The sequence below is a fragment of the Lichenostomus cassidix genome, chromosome 19 (assembly GCF_008360975.1).
Source record: "Lichenostomus cassidix isolate B80296 chromosome 19, HeHo_3.0, whole genome shotgun sequence".
Classification (NCBI taxonomy): Eukaryota; Metazoa; Chordata; class Aves; order Passeriformes; family Meliphagidae; genus Lichenostomus; species Lichenostomus cassidix.
The window spans coordinates 7,030,064-7,047,455 of record NC_139499.1 but is presented as its reverse complement, the minus strand read 5'-3'; the positions used below and the strand labels follow the sequence as shown (position 1 = coordinate 7,047,455).

The following is a 17,392-nucleotide window of genomic DNA, read 5'->3' as shown; positions in this document are numbered from 1 at the left end:
GCCCATCACAGCCCCCTCACGGACCAGAGTGAGGATGCCGAGGCCCTCCGGCCCATCGCAGCTCCCTCAGGGAGAGGGGTGAAGATGCCGCGGACCCCTTGCCCATCACAGCCCCCTCAGGGACAGGGGTGAGGCTGCCGGGCCCTCTGGCCCATCGCAGCCCCCTCACGGACCAGGGTGAGGATGCCGGCCCCCCCTGTCCATCTCAGCCCCCTCACGGACCGGGGCTGGGGGCTCACGGACCCTCAGGAGCCGCCGGCGCCGTGGGGGTTAACGCGGCTCGGCCGCCAGGGGGCGGCGCCGCGCGCGCGCTGACAGCCGGCGCGTGCGCGCTGGCGCCTCATTGTGCCCGGCCGGCCCGGCCCCGCCGCGCCTCAGTCGGCGAGAGGCCGCGGGCGCGCGCGGAGCTGCTGCCGCTGCCGCCCCCTGCGGCCGCCGCCGCCGCGCCACCTCCGCTCCGCTCCCCTGTCCCCGCCATGGAGTGAGGCCCCCGCCGGACGGCCGGACGGGGGGGTCCCGCCGCGCCTCGATGGCTCTGGTTACGGTGCAGCGCTCGCCTACCCCCAGCGCCACCTCCAGCCCCTGCGCCTCGGTGAGTCCCGGCGGGCGCTGAGGGCAGCGCGGCGCTCGGCGGCCGTTGGGGGTCCGGCGCGCTGCGCATGCGCTCCACCCCTCCGCCTCACCCCCGGTGCCGCCGGTGTCCGGGCCGAGGGCCGGGGGCGATGCAGGGCCGGGGGCGATGCGGGCCCGCCGTGCTCGGGAGCGGGGCTCGCACACCCCTGGGCTGTGGCCTGGAGACAGCCGGGGGGACGGGCGGGGGTCCCGGTGCCCCTCAGCAGGCCCGGGCTGGGGCAGGGCAGCTCCCTCGGGGTACCGCAGGGTCCCCGTCGTACCCAGCCCCGTGTGAAGGATGGGGCGGCGCGGGGCTGTCTGCATAAATCCACCCGGTTTGTTCCGTGCTCATTGTATGCGCTGGGAGAGGCGGGAAGCGTGTGTGGAAGCGAGCTGACATGGTTGGGGCTCCGGCCGTGCTCAGCTGATCTCATCTGACAGCATCCTCTGGGTATCCCCAGCGCCCTGCTTGTCTCTGCGGGCACCTCAGGTGGTTTGCTCCCCCTTTTCTCCCAACGGTGCACATGATCTTCACAGGGCTGTGTCAAGACACAGCAGGGCCAGATTCCTAATCCCTGAGTGAGATGTGCAGTAGGACAGATGTTCCCATCGCTGCCCTGGTTGGGCAGGCGGCTCTGAAGGGTTCTGCCTTTCCATGCTCTTTAAACTTGGGACAGGCTGTTGTTTTGTTTGTTGTTTGTACTTCTGTGTTATAAATCCCTGCATGTTAACCCCTTATGCTGCTGCCTACCCCCTATGTGCCGTTTCTAATGTAGTCAAGGATGGAGAACGAAAATAGCTTTGCTTTCGCTTCTGTACGCTTCGTTCTAAGTTAGCATTTATCCTTAAAAAACCTCATGCATTATCACACTGCTGTTATGCCTGATTTGCCAATGTTTGGAGGAAGAGAATAGTTGAAATCCCAGTTGCTTCCATCCTCAGTGGGGGGGAATGAAAAAGCCAGCTACTCTGAAAATATTTCTTCTTGTGTTAGGTAACCTCTTCTGAAACCAGATCAGCTACTTGACAGGTCCTGCCTGCCCTGACAACATTTTAGCTGTCAGAACACTTACCTCTTTTTTTCCCCCTCTTTCATTCCCATGTCTCTCCTAAGGTATGTTTACTTAGCAACACAGATTAATTTCACCTATACTTACCTGCTATAAATATTAATGTGCTGCATTACTTGAGAGATTTCTTCCCCCTCTGACTTCTCTACCCTTTCCACTATTCCTTTTCCCATACATTTATAGCATTGAATACATCTAGTGAGAATGGATGGGTCTCTCTTGGCATCTTCCTTCTTTCTCCCATTTGGATGCATCTTCCTTCTTTCTCCCACTTGGGTTCATAGACCTTCCCTTTGTTAAATATTTTATATATATAAGAACAATTAGTTGTGTTCTCTAAAGCTTTTCCATCTGGAGCAGCCAGGCTGTTTCCCAACCAATTAAATTAAATTGAAACCATGCTGATATTTGGATACTACTTAGTTTTTAACTATGAAAACAACTCCCTGTGGAGCCTGATAAATCCAGAGGATGCAGCCTTAGGCTTATGTGTCTATTCTCTTTCTCCCATGCCATGATATGGAGGTGTATTCTGTGCCAGTGGTGTTTTCATAGCCTTGGTGCCCTATGCAGAAATAAGTGTGTGACATATTCCTGGCCTGCTTTTGGTCCTCAATAATTACTTCTACTTTCTCAGACTTCTCTGGCGGTATAAAATGAACTTGATTTTCATGACATTCTTAACAGCTATTGTTTGAACACTTCTGCATTTCCTGTTGCAACTTCCTATCCACACTTCAGGGTTTAGCTGCCCTTTTAGCCTCTCAGATAGCTGTGGTGGGTGTTTTCTTCACCCTTCTGTCAGAGCTCGTGTGTGTTCCTCCTCTGCCACAAACTTCTTGTTACGTAATTGAAACTTTGGTGTCATTTCAGATGATTCTCCTTCCTCGGTTGCTGAGGGTTTGTGAGCATGGCAGACACGTTTTTAGTCCTTAGGAAGGCGTTGGTCCTGTGAGCCACACTTGCCATTCTCACAGATCCTTCTCAACTGCAGCAGGAGGACTTGATTCTTTCAGTTCTAAGTTGAATTATTTCAACCAATCTGTTGTAAACTGGTGGTAGCTTCCTTCTACACAGACTGGTGAACTATCTCCAAGTTACCTCTTTAAATGAAAGCTCATCTTGTTGAATAATCTTATGAGTAGTGTAAGGGTCTGTCCTGCAGTGTGGAACATGCTGTTTCTGAGTGAAAACTGTCTGGTAACTGCTGGAACTTTGCTGTTTCAACTTGTGGGTAAGGGAGAAGCCTGTCAGTGTGGAAGCATATGGCTATGTCTAATTCTGTTTCCAGGTCACTAAGAATTTTGAGGACAGAAATGGATTCTCTTTTTAAATTGCTTGATGTCTTTTTACTTCAGAGATAAACTTCTCAGACAAGGAGAAAGGGTGAAATTGGTGTCCTCAAACTGGATTTTTTGCATTAAGTATGCCCTATAAACTGTTATAATTGGCTCTTACGGATTCAGGGGAATAGCTGATCTGAATCACTCTGAAATTGGATGGCTTTTATTTATAGGTTTTTATCTTGTTCTCATTGCCACAGAGCATCTCATGAGCATTCATTTCAGGGTAGTTCATGCAAAGTGTTGATTATACATTTACAGCCCTCTGGTTGCTTGATGACTTGTAAAATTCCTTTAATTGTCTGTCCAGACTTTTGCTGTTTGTTTTGGCCTTTGGTTATGCAGTCACTCTTGAGAAATAAGACTGCAATCTTCAATCCTTACAGCAGAACAGTTGTCTTCTGATGTGCCATGGTAGCAGAAAGTGGTGGCAGACAGGACTGTGCTACAGTGAAACACAAAGATGCCATGAGGTCCTTGGTGCTGATGCACTGTTGTTCAAGGCAGTTGTTGGCTGATAATTACCTGTATTGGGAAATAATCTATTGAAACTTGGCCTTTTAAAGTATTTTTATGCACAGTTACAAAAAAAAATTGTATCTGTAATTTCTAGAAAGTGCCATTTTCCTTTTGTTTATTATATCTCTTTCCTGAGAAGTGAAGAAGCTGGGCAGGCAATCTGGTCCTGGCTGCTCTCACAGTTCACTTGTCTTCCCTACCCTCAGGGAGACAATATGCTTTCATTGGAAGGGACCGACTGACCCAAAAAGAGAGGATATGCTATGTATATATTGTTCTAAAATGCACAGTTTGGGAAAAAAAATATGCTAAAGCAAATTAAAACCTAAACCATTGGTCTTCCCTTCCTTGATCCCAGGAGAACAGCTTGAGCAGGAAGTAGAGTTCTGAAAATGTGTTTGGGAGTGTCTGTCATGTTGTGCTTGGAAGCTCCTTGCTGGTAGAACCTACAGGAAATATTTTCCCCACTTCTTTATGGGGAGGCTAAATATAACATTTCTCTACCCCTCTCCTGTAATTGCTGTTTAACAATGTGGTAATTGTGAGTTACTTAATCATTGATAAGTCCAGTCTGTCTCACGTTGAACTTATTTTTCTATTTTCCTTTTTTTTTTTTTTTTTTAATAAGATCTTGATAGTTGCTGCTATCAAGGGTTATGGGGAGTTGATTTTTGGAGGGAACTACAATGTAGTCAGGAGATCAGAAGCTTCTTGTGAAATACTTAGTAGACTTCGGAATACCTAATATTTAAAGATGCTCTTATCATCTGATCATTAAAGATCATCTGTTGTTTCTTGGTTTTCTCCAGCTGATGTCTTTCAGGTACAGCCAGAGCTCATTCTGAAAACTGAAGATTTTGGAGGCAGTGGCCCAAAAGAATGAGCTGATTCCTGCTTTAGGCAAACCTTGTAGTGCCCTACAGGTACCTGTTTTCTCTGGTGCCAGCTGTTGCCATTTGGGAGATAAAACTGCTTCAGTGAGGTGATCTGTAACTTCCTTCCTACCTTTCAAACTTCTCCTGCTGAAAGCCCTGTGAGGGAACTAGGAGGCCTCCACCTCTTGCTGGGTGCAATGCTGTGTTGTTAAAAGATGATTCCTGTCCAGCTGGACAAGACCAGGCTGTTGGAGCACAGATGATTTTTGTGTGTTTAAATGCATTCAGGTGTGATGAGGCTCTCCTGTTCCTAATGCAATTTGATGGTTAAACTGTGACAAAAGACCTGTCCTTCTCTGGAATATCTGCTGCCTGTTGTATACACACTTACCAGACTTTTCTAGGATCTGCATGAAATGCTAGTTCCCCTTAGAGGTGAGAACAGTATTTGCAGCTGAGAAGGAGGATGATGACAGTGGAATTGGAGCTCACTGAGAACCATAGAGAAACATTCTTAAAACTTGCAGAGGGTATGAAAAAATCCTTATCTTCTTTTTTAAGGGATCTAACTCCCTTAAAATAGCGTATCTCAATGACAGCTTGATTTCAGTTCTCACCTCTTTAGTTCCACCGGCATATAAATCCTTGTGTTTTGAAAAGGAGCTTGTAATTTGAAAATGCAAATAGCTTGTGATGCTGTAATGAGTCATTATCTGACCAGTATTGATTCTTCCTGTTTAAGAAATGAAAATAAGTTGGAAAGGGCAGGGTACAGTAGCATCTACAGCCATTCTGGGAGCCAATGACACGTTTATTTAAGTGGAAAATGCTATTTTGAGTGGAGACTGCCATCCACAAAGCAGTCTGCTGGAAATATTTTTGTGTAAGGGAGCTGCCTTTATGCAGGGGTAGTGCCTGAGGATTTCCATTTACTGGAAAAAATCCTGAAAGATCTAACGCTGCAACTCTTCTATCTTGGGAAATGAAAAAGAAAAAAAAAATAGCCTTTGGGCAGCTTAGCTCAGTGTAGCTGCTCCCTGATCACAGCCTGCAGCTCAAGGTTTCATTCTTCAGTCACAACAAACCACATCCTCCCAGGACCAGCTGAAGCGAGGGGGCTGTTTGCAGACTTTGCAATCCTCGTGTCTGATTCTTGCTGATGCCATTAGCAAGAAGTACAAACCGAGCTGCTGGTTTGTGACCAGTGCTGCCTTCACGTGAACTGGCCCTGCCACTCCATCACTTATAGGCTGGTCAGCTGCCTGCTCCAGGTGTTCCAGTTGTTTAGTTCAGCCTCTGAATTAAATAAATCTCTCAGTGCCATTTGCCTGAGCGTCCTTTTAATTTGACTATTAGGTAGTGACAATGAAGCTCGTGTCTTTTGCATAAAAGGGCAATCTTGGAAGCAGGGGAAGAAAGAGGTTATACCTATTGGAAGTAGTCAGTGATTTAAACAAGGCAGATGCTATTTCTTAGCTTTTAGCTGGAAGCTTGTTCCTCCAGAGCACTCTGTTTAAAGGGATAAAAAATTATTAGGGCTGAAAGCCATTTTTGCATTTCTGAGTTGGGCTATATAAATCGATTAAATTACTGTCAACCCGAGCATCTGCAAAATGTCTTATCTCAATACTACAGTATTGCAGTGTGTGTGTGTGTGTGTTCGTGTGTTTTAGTCAGCATTTGGGCAGGCTTCTGTATATACGGGTTTGAATGTGTCAATAGCTTTTTGCCCAAATAGAATTCCTCTGAATATGCATCTTATCAGCGTTGCTCATTGCAGGCTGCTCTCCTCTCGGAAGGCAGAAAACGTTGCTGCGAGATGAGTCACACCGTTTAACAGCTTGTTGCTTCCATGGTGAGACGCACCCTTGCTGTGCATGCCAGCGATCATGAAACTCCTGGCAAATGCCCTGTGACGTGAACTCCTTATGGCCCCGGTAAATGGAACGCCCGTGGCACTCGCTGAAACGCGTTGTGCTTGTGGCTACTCCCTGCTTTTGGGTGCACTGGGCCTCCTCCTCCTCCTCCTCCTCCTCCCAAGGGACTCCTCAACTGCAGCTTCTTGGAAATAATGAAGTTACTGTATCGGGGGGGCTGTTGCAGGGTGAAATTGCTGGGGATCCTAAGGCCACAGTGTAAACTTCTTGTATTGTAATCAAAGACATTAGAATATTTCATCTGGCCTGTTTTGAAAGAAGTGTTTTGTCACAGATCATGCTGTCCCTGTACTGAGCTCATACCAGTGCTCAGGTGGTGGCTTGGATGCTTGAGCTTTCCACTGCTCTGCCACTGGAGAAGCACAGGAGATCTTGGAGAAGTAAATTCCAGAGATGTTGTCTCAGGAGTTGGGCTGCAGCTTGTAACTGAATTAAATATCCAAAGCCGATCCTGTCCTAGGGAACTGTGGCTGTCCTATTCTCACTGGCTGCTACCACATCCCTTCTGTTTTGATGTACAGAACCATCATATTTAAAATTGCAGCAAGAACTTTTAAGACTTGTTCAACTGGCTTGGTTTAGTTTCAACAGCTGACATCTGAGAAATGTGTACATTAGGATTCTTCAGAAAAAAACCCTGAAACAAAACATGTCAGGCTTTTAATCTCTACCCTTTCTGCACGATGATGATGAGAGGGAGGTTCAGGGCATGTGCCTTGCATGTGTAAAATGCTTTGCTTTCCAAAGGAGAGCTGGTTGGTAGTTAGAGGTAGTCTGAGTCTTCTGAGTGGTGCAGGACCAACCCTTTGGCTCAGTCAGTCTAAAAATGGAGTTTCCCACAGGTCTCTGAAGCTACTGAATGGACTGCAGAGAGTCAGCTGATGTCTGTGAGCTTCTTGTACAGTAGGAGGTATCCTTTGGAGCCTGCTGTTCTCTTGCAGGAGTCCCGAGTTCTGGAACATCTTCAATAGGAAACAGGGTGTCACACTGAAAATTTAGCTCATGCCTAGCTGTGGGGCAGGCAGGGAAGTGACTCAGCTCTGTGACCTACAGACAGGAGCTAAACCTAGGTACAAGAGGAAATGCTAGGTGATGAGATAAAGGTGTTTCTGGAATAAGGATAGATTCTTTTTTCAGTGTTCTTTATTTCTGTTGTTGTCTTTCTGGGTTTTTTTTCCTTTCCACAGTCCTCCTCAACAGTTTTAAATAGTTTAAAGACAAACAGCTCTGGGTATGTTCTTCAGAGATGCTGCAACCACTGTATTTAAATACAGTGCTTCAACATGTGGTAGGAAACAACTACCTAGGTGCCGTATTGTCTTCCTGAGTGAAGTGCAAACCTTGAAATGACAGCCCTCCCCTTTGGTTTTCAACATTGCAGAATGGTTGACAACTATTTAATTCACTTTCTGAACAAATATTTTTCTTTTGTAACATCTAGTGAGTTTTTTTACTGGGAGTTTGCAAACTTGTGACTTCAAAAAGTGAAGTGAAACAGGACAACATAGACTTTTTTGTTCTTTGTGGTGTTTCTTCCTCCTTGGTAGTATTTTGGTTCTGCAGCAGTTAATAGAATGTGTAAGCCTGAATTCCACCTCTTAATGAATCTTGAGACAGCAGCAACCCCTGTAGTGTAGGTTGACTTTAATATTGCATAAACTTGTCAGTACAGTTGCACATGGGAATCAAATATTAATATATTATCTCCTGCTTTTAGTGTTTGCCTGCCACTGCATCCCTCAGCACTTCGCTGTGTGGCTGCCTCAGTGCTGGGAGGGAATTGTCCTTCTGTGCAGCTTCTGCTCTGCTCCTGAATCTCAAATAAGAGATTATCAGGGAAAACCAATATGAGCAGACTGTATTTTCAACCCCCTTCCCAAAAGTTGGGCAGAGTTACAGGAACTTTAAGGCAAGGGAGGTACTACTAGTTAACATTTATAGTATGACTGGAATAGAGTTTGCATAGTCTCAGTGGGTGAAATGAATGTTTTTCACATACGCTTTGCAGATCCCTGGTTTCAATTTGTGCTTCATGCTGCAAAGATAACAACTGTGCCACATGCTTCTGCAACCCACACTGCTGGTCCTTGAAGTAGAATTCTTCTCCTTTACACATACAGCAGAAACTGCTCTTGTGGGGAGGAAGCTCTGTTTAACTTAGATCCGTTCATCTTGACCATACATTGCTGAGATGGTTATTTTGGGGCAGATTCTATCTGGTTCTCGTATGACTGAGAAAGTTCAAGCTTGACTTTGCCTTGAGGAGAAGGGAAAAGTTTGACAATGTTTTTTTAGTAGTTGAGGAGAAGATGGCACGAGCCAAAATCAATTTTTAAGCTTAAGCACTTGCTCACATGGCGGTCCTGAATTTGAGAAGTGCCCCATTTAAAAAATAAAGTAATAAAAAACCCAACAAAACCAAAACTAAAGTGCCTCCTCCCTACAAACAGCCCCACAAAACCCAAACCAAAAATATGCAGCTTGTTTAAAATTGAAACTTGCAAGTTTGATTTTAGGACAGATGAGCACAGAACGCCTTGAGCCAAAAGGAGTAAGTGGCAAAGATACGTTGAGGTGAGAAGCGATCTGTGCGTGTTGGAATTTCACTTGCTCGCTGTAAAGGACAACATCCTGGACATAATTCACCCTTCCTTAACTTCACTTTGGTGGTGAACATTCTGTGCAAATGCTGTGAGAAATGCTGAAGTACCCTGAAGGATGAGAGATACTAGCAGGGTATTACTGCAGACTCTTTTCTGGGGGCAGATGGGGAGCGATTTCCTGGCTGAGTGCTGATAGTTTGTCTAACGTGTAGTGTTGCTCTTCGTGGCTTGGCACAGGTTCAGAGCTCTGTGTGGTGTGGAAGCATGCTGTGTAAAACGTGAGAACTTCCTGCTGTGATAAGGAACCAACAGTTCTTCCAACAGGTGCAGTCTTTAGCTGCAGTCCTGAAGACGTAACAGAAATGTTTGCTGTCATGGGCCTTCAATATTGTCAATCTCAAACTGAGTCTGGCCTGAACAGTTCAGAAGGCAGAGCTCTGCTTTCTGCCTTGCACTGCAATGATAAGAGAATTAATGGAGGGGAAACTGTGTTCAGGAATCTCTAATCCATGATGGTGGCTGTGACTGAAATGAGTAATCTTATTTTAAAGGGTGCTCTAAACCACTAAAGCTTTATAAATATTAATTTTGTTCATTTGTTTCCTAATAAAAGGCTTTTATCCATGAAATCGCTATTTATTTATTAACCTGACAAACTAATAGCAAGCTCTCTTCTTTCAGTGTATGCATGTGCCATATCACAATTCTGCTTGTCACCATAATAAGAACTTCATTCATCTGCCTTAAAATGTCATTGATAACAACCTGGCAGTGGCCCAGCTTGGAGCAAGTTAACTACAAAAGGCTGCATTGTAAACCTTTCTGAGAGTACATGCTACATTAAGTCTAAAATTAAAAAAAAAAAACAGAGAGAGAGAGAAATGTGCAGGCTGGTCCGAGCTTCATATAAAGCCAAATAGCTTCAAACTTCTGGAAAAAAATGGAATTCTGTATGGAGGAATTCTGGCTGCAGATGAGACAGTTTGGAATGAAGGATGCATTCTGCTCACTTTAAAACCTTTGAGATGCACTGAATTTATAAGCCTCATCTTAACAAGATCCTTACATGTCCAAGCTCTTATTTAGCTGCTTAGGGGTTCAGCAAGACATTCGCTCTCATTTTATTTCCTTTAGTCTCTTCTTTCTTCAACCAGGATAAAAGCTACAATCTGAAAATAGTCACATGCCTCTGGGAGTTAACTGCTAAGAATACTGTGAGTTTGTCTTGGTTATAGAGTCCTTCCCTGACCCCATCTGCACCCTGTGCACCAAAACCATTTATCCAGCCATAAGTTCACAGAGTGCAAGGAGGGTCTGTCACACACTGAAGTTCAAATATCTGATAATTCTGCCAGCTCCTCTGCAGGGACCTGAGCTGATCCTTGCTCTGCAATCCCTTATATGGGGCTTCACATTCATGGAGGTTTAGGGTTTCCTGCCTTTGCCTCTCCCTTTCCTAAAACTGTTACGATGAAATCCATAGCCTGGGCGAGGGCAGATGGAGCTGTCCCTGAAACAGACGCAAAGTTTGTGAACTTTGTGGAATGAAGCTCACAGAACTTTTCAAAATGGGCTGTGTCATGTGCTGCATGTAAGGGCTGTGGGGTTTGGTAGAGCCCTTGACTAACATAGGCAATCTCACTGAACAATTTAATAGCTGAGCTGACCATGGAGCTTTAAGGCATCTTCATCCAAGGTCTTCTGGGAGCACTGTAAGCATGCAGTAAAACACCATGGTTCTCATCCTACGCTCCAGACATGGCAAAGGCTCAGGCAGTGTGGGGAAGGGCTTGCTCACAACTGATGGGTATATAGTCTGATTTCTTAACTGGAACAGGGACTGCAAGAGTCTTTAAAAAGTAAAACCCAAACCCTGCAATTTCATGCTGCTTCACTTCTGTGGTTTTTGTTTTGTCTCTTTTTTAAGTATAGTGTATGGACAGCGCCATGGGTTAGGGAACACTTCAGCTTCATCTTCAGAGACTTTTCGTATGTAGCCTTCTGCTGAAGTCAATGGGTGTGGAGGTAAGCAGTGCCGAGAGCTTTCTGACAACATCACTGCCACCCACTCTGCAGCCTGATGCACACAGCACTCCTTGTATTTGAGCATTGTTTTTCTCCAAAAAAGTCGCATGCGGTTGCACAATAAAGACACTGCTTATTTGTGTAATGCAAATCTGTTCCTGCTTGTTGGTACAAAGTGCAAGCAGCGAGCATCAAAGTGCGGAGACTTCACAGATCCTGCATGAACACTTGCCACTGAACTTCAGTGACATCCTGCATTATGTCAGAATAAAAGATGACATCACAGTCGGTCTGTGAGTGAATGGGATTTGAACTCAGGGTTGAATGTTGCTGCCTGAAGCGTTTGTGCTACTGATGCTCAACACCCTTTGCTCTGCTACTGTTTGTTTTTTTATGTATTTTTACAGCTGCTGGGTTTAGTTTCTCAAAGGTTAATTATTTTATCAAGAGCCAGTAAGAATCAGTTTCCTGTCTCCTTGTCTTTCTGTTGGTTTCCTTTTTTGTTGAAACACAACTTTCTCTGTTGAAACAACTCCATTGCTGCACTCTTCAGTTTCCGTCTAGTGACTTGAAGTGTCTAAAATGGCCTGATATTCTCACAGAGATATTGACAGTGGGGTCTGGTGACTAAATTGTTGTGATAAAACAAAAATTCATTAGTTGATGCTGTTGAAATCCGCTGACTTTTCTGTGCTTCTAATAGAAGGCTTTAAAATATCCAGCTGCAGACTGATCCTCTCCAAGCATGTGACACTGACATCAGTCCTAGAAGTGAGGCGTTGAACTGCCTCCAAAAATGAGCTCATCGGGTAATATTCAATGCACTGATTTAGCAAAATATTAATTAATTTGATTACATGGTCACCTCTACATACTGTTTGAAAGATGGGAATTAACTCCAGTTTGAGTTGTTGCTACCAGTTACCAATGTTATAAAGATCCTGTTGATAGGATGCTGTGCTCCCACTGTGTGCTGGGACCTGGGCTTGGCAGAGCCTATCTCTGATTGCCACTAATTTGCTCTAAGACTTGCCAGTTTCTTCACTTTTCTTCTCCCTACACCCCTCGCAATAAGCTGTAGGAAATAAGACAAGATTCTGTTGTCTAACCATCCATCTAAAGCCACTCATAAAATTTGCTTAATTTTCTTACAGTTCCCTTTTTTAAATGACTGTGTAAAAACACAGCCATGTCTTTTCCCAGGAGTTGGGGTAGTGGTCCATCTTCATCCTGACCTGCCTGACTCCAAAGCTGAGTGACCATAATGAAATTAAACCCTAGCAGAGCAGCCCTGGAGGCTTCCTCCCCTCCTGTAGCTTGAGGTCAGCAGTAACTACAGACTTCCTCTTACAACCCACACAAAGAGTGTGGATTCGGGCAGCAGTGGACTGATGGTGACCCCAAGTACTTGCGTATTATTTCATAAACTTGAAGAAATTTTGTATTTACCTTTAATTACAGTAGTAGCACAGTCTAGATGCAGCTGTCCAAGCACCTCAACATGTGTCTGATTATTTATTTATTTGAAACACGTACATAAGAGAAACAGTTTGTTAGAATAAGGGTTCCTGTGCATTTGTGCAGAAACAGTTTTGTATTCCTCCCCCCACCCAGTATTTTCTGCCTGTTACTGCACATTGCAGGATTGTTAGTTTTGGATGCTGTTTCCCTCTGAATACAAGTCTTTATGGAGCTGCTCATAATGTTGCTCTTTTCGTTCAAGAAACACTGCTGCTAACTTAAGACAGGAAGATGCTGTGTGCTGTAACGATGCCTGAATTGCAAACTGTTGTGCAACTAAAGAACAGTATTGTGCAAAACAGAATGGAAAAACTGCTGCTGATGAGCACAGAAAGTTGAGGCAACGAGAAGCCCTACTTATAGAGCAAGAGGAGAAGCTGGGTTTGGTGAACAAGCAGTACAAAACAAGATAGGAAGACTGTTCCGGCAAGAGTAAATGATCCCTTAGAGCAGCCAAGGAGGCTGGCTGATGTGAACTCTGTGCAAAGTTCAGTGGAGACTGTGCTCCAATGTCCCGGGCGCTGCTGCTTCTTCCTCCTTCTTGTTTACAAGAAACTGGCATGATTTCAGAATAAACTTCTGAAACATCCTCGGTGGGAGAAGAATTGGGATGACAAAATAGTTGTTTGTATCTAGAAAGTTATTGCTACAGCCGTAACTGTTCAAGCTGGCTGAGTGGCTGCTGGCTGGTTTTGGTTAATGCCAGGAATTGTGCTGGTGGGAAGCGAGTCCTGGGGTGGGACTGTGCAGTCCCTGTTGTGCCTCAGCACAGTTCTCAGCATACTTCAGATGCTGCCTTTGCAAAACGATGGAATAAACTTCCGCTTTTCCCAGTAAAATGCCTGTGGTACACACATCATGCAGTTGTTTTAGTCCGTCTCTATTTAACAATAACAAGGGTTGTGCAGAAAACATTCAGGGCATGGAAATGTTGAGCTGAGCCCCATCTATCCTCTGCTGTTTGAGGGTGGGAGGAGGTAGGGAAGCATGGAAAAGAGGAAAACAGCTTTGCCTGTGCCTGTTTTGATACTGAAGAGCTCTTTTCCAGTGATTTGAGAAGGGGGTGGGGAGAGAACCAGATGCTCTTAGGAAGTTCATACCATTGTTAATAATGTAATTCACAGATGGTGGTGAAGGCCTTGAAGAGGCTTTCATGCAGTACTTACGCTCTGTAACAGATCATCACATAAGGGCTCACAAATAGAGATGACTTAATCCCAAGGATGAATCTACAGTGATCTGTTTGATGGTTGCCCTGCAGATCACTGCAACCTTTTTAAACAGTTAAGAGCCTTCAGGATCCCTGAATGATGAGCACTAGAATTGGACCAATCCCTAATTAAATTGTCAGGATAAAATGTTAGTATAGCTTTGATACTTTTCCAATGGAAACGGCTCTTATGAAATTAAAAAACAAGTTCTTTTGTTCTAGTACAGAAATCAATACAGGTAATGTATGAGCATCAGTTTGTACAATATCTTGTTAAGAGGCAATTCTGCTTTTATTTCCATTTGTCTGCTTGGAGCTGGAAACAGAGCTTGTGTGTGTTCTGAATAGCTGTCAATACTTTGTGACAGCTAAGGAGGATTGTGCCTTGCATGTCCTCTTGTTGAAAAAGAAGTCACTCATACCTCTGAGCTTTATAGCAAATGAACAGGCTGCTGGTTTTCAGACATGTAGAATGAGAAAAGGTTTAGCTCAAGTCTTTGCAATTAAATTCAGTATTTGTGTGTTTGTGAGAGGCTTATTTATAAGGTCTTCCCTGGCTGCTGGCCAGCTTTTTTATTTGCTATAAGCTATATAATTACAAGTATTTATCGGGGGCTTGTAAGCAATACTGGCTTGCATGTGTAGCACTAGAAATCAAAAGTTTCAAATAACATGAGAACTGATCTTAGCTTTGTTTTTTGTAGCTCTCTTTTCAAGTGCAGCTTCTCCTTTTCTAAGAGACATTCCCATTGTGGGTTTTATTATTATTATTAACTTCTTCAAGTTTAAATTGAGTTTAGCAAATTGACTTCTTGTGATGTTTGTCATGTGATGGTTCATGAGCCCTGAAGAATGTGCTCCTGTGACTTCAACCATGTATTTGCCTGTACCAATGCAGGCTGTATCATGTGTTCTTGTTGGTCTTGTATTTTGAGCTAAGCAGTTGAGGGGGTTGGGAGGGAAAAAAAATGGGGAACTAATTCAGGGCTAAGCTACCAGGAATTCTCAGACTGCTTAATTTGTGACCTTGTTCCCTAGTTAAATGCAATCCAGGATTTTCTGCCTCTTCCATAGTTTCACAGAAATGTTTTCTGCATTAGAAGCTGTGTTTTTCTCTTACTGTCCTTGTTAAAATCCAGGAAAACCCAGTGCTTTGGTAAAAGAAATATCTTGACATCTTGGGGAAGAGATTTTTTAATCTTTGGTGGGTGGGTGTGCTTTAACTGAGAAAGTGAGAAACTCTCTTTCTGATCCACATTTTTTGCATATATCAGTTGTGGCATCTGTAAAGCAATATCTTTATTACTGCAGTAAAATGAACAAAGTTGAAATGACCATATCTGTGCCAAGAATTCACTGTTTCTCCACCATGGCCAAAATTTCGGAGCACTAAAAGTGCTCTCAGTGAGCCTCCAGCTCCTTGTCCCACTGCTTGCCTGTGATGCCTATGTCCAGTGGAAGTGGAGCCTTCCCAGGACTGAGGACTCACAAGGTCAGAATTCATATTAGGTTTGTTTTAAGCAGCACTTTCCAGCATTTTGGCATCCCTCTATTTATTTTCCTGATACCATGCAATGCTGTTTTATATGTTGTCCTAAGTTGCAATATTGATGTAGTTAAGTATTCTATTACCACCAGCTGTGGGCCGTTAGCTGCCATCACCTGCTAATGACCCACTCCAGATGACAGACAATGGGCCATCCGTTAGCTGTTACCAGCTGCTAACGACCCACCCCGCATGACAGGCAATGGGCCATCAGAGACCCACCGTGTGACTCATGGACTTATCTCATCCCATTGTGAGATGCTCTGCCGAGGAGGGAGGAGCCAGGTGTTCCCACCTGGATATAACCTGGCCTTGGAACTGCCTGAGGTAGCCCTGTCTACTGGGTTCCCAGAGGACCAGAGCTACTACTAGATCTTCAGCTGGAGACTAGACCTTCACAGGATCACCGCTTCAACTGGACTACTTCAGTTGGACTGCTACTACCACCCTAACAGGGTGTTAGGTTGTATCTGACTTTGTCAGTGCTTTTCCTTGTATTATTTCACTTATTTTTTAATTTCAATCTTGACTTGTGATCTCCCACCAGTTTCTTTTCAAACCATCACATATTTTGGCGCCCAACGTGGGGCTCAACCTAGGGAAACTCAGAAAATCATATCACCATGATGCTCAGCCTGTCTATGTGGGTAATGTATCTTACCCTTTATATTTTCCCTCAAATGGGAAACTATCTACCCGTTGCATTGCTCCTGTTGCGACCAGGGAATGGCATGAGAATTGCTGTATTAGTTTATTATGCCTATTGCATGGTAACCTGTGAGGCGATAAATACCATTCGAAATATATACTCGACTTTGTCTGCCTGGCCTAACCTGAGCTGCTTCGTCTGGGACCTACTCAGCAATCGCACCCACCCTCTGGAGCTAGGAGGAGAGAGTGGTTTCTTCCAGCATTTCAGGTCAGGCACAGCCATCTTTGACAATATTGAGTTCTTTCTAGATGCTAAAGATGGCATAATCTTCCTGTTAGTTCTGTTTTCTTTCTTCTCTGCGACCAGCACAGTGTACCTCATGCTGAAGAACAGAAAAATACTTTGTCTTCTTGAGGAGGAGAAACGAAGCAAGTCAGCAGGCAAAAAAAAAAAAACCAAAAGAGCAGTCGATGTGTCAACACAGACCATTGCCGAATCAGAACAGCCAAAGCCAGTAGCGGTTGCCCCCGTCCAGAAAAAGAAATCCAAGAGCAAGTCAGTCCGCACAGCGACTGATGAGGATGCGGCAGGACCATCTCACCAAGCAGAAGAGACAGAGCCAGAGATCATCACTCGCTCTCTATCCCTGGGGGAGCTGCGTGACCTACGGAGGGAATTCACCCGGCAGGCGAATGAGTCCATCTTGACCTGGCTGCTCCGTATCTGGGACGCCGCAGCTAATGACACTATTCTGGATGGAAGTGAGGCCAGACAACTGGGATCCCTGTCTCAGGATGTGGTCATTGACCAGGGGATTGGGAAAACCCAGGAAACTCTCAGCCTCTGGCGGCGATTGCTGCTGAGTGTACGGGACAGATACCTGTGCAAAGAAGACCTCCAGATGCACCAAAGGAAATGGAACACAATAGAACAAGGTATCCGATGCCTGAGGGAATTGGCCGTGCTAGAGATCATTTTCTCAGACAACGAGAGATTCCCCAAGAGCCCAGATAATGTCCGGTGCACTTCACAAATGTGGCTAAGATTCGCGCGGCTCGGACCAGAGATATACTCTCGCTACCTGGCAACATTGCAGTGGAGGGAAGGCGAAGACCAGGTGGGCGTGTTAGCAAACAAACTGAGAATTTATGAGGACACTGTCACCGCCCCACTACGCACCCAGGTCTCATCGGTAGAAACAAACCTGGCCGAGCAAGTCCGGAGCTTGATTGAAGAGAGCCTCCAGAAACTAAGGAAAGAGTTCAAAGAAGGATTTTTCCATGCCACACCAAAACCAACCCGAGTCTCTGCCATCAGGAGCAGACGTCCCCCAGCCAGGAAAAGAAGACAAACCCCACGACGTGACCTCTGGTTTTTCCTTCAAGAGCATGGGGAAGACATGAGGAAGTGGGATAAGAAACCCACCTCCACCTTAGCAACCCGAGTACGTGAATTGAAAAAGAAAACATCCATTTCAGG

The 17,392-nt window shown here is 45.0% G+C and overlaps 1 protein-coding gene across 4 annotated transcripts in view; it reads left to right on the top strand.

The window, feature by feature from the left end:
• Window positions 1-364: 364 nt before the first annotated feature.
• SSH2 (slingshot protein phosphatase 2) overlaps window positions 365-17,392 on the top strand; it is a 97,372-nt gene continuing 80,344 nt past the window's right edge. For 2 of the 4 annotated variants that reach the window (XM_085078364.1, XM_085078363.1), the window contains exon 1: window positions 365-592. In XM_085078364.1, the coding sequence (XP_084934490.1) occupies window positions 530-592 (63 nt within the window). In that variant the 5' untranslated portion in view covers window positions 365-529. Of the gene's footprint in view, window positions 593-10,886; window positions 10,985-17,392 lie in introns of all 4 variants that reach the window. The other 2 variants (XM_085078367.1, XM_085078366.1) reach the window with 2 other exon arrangements.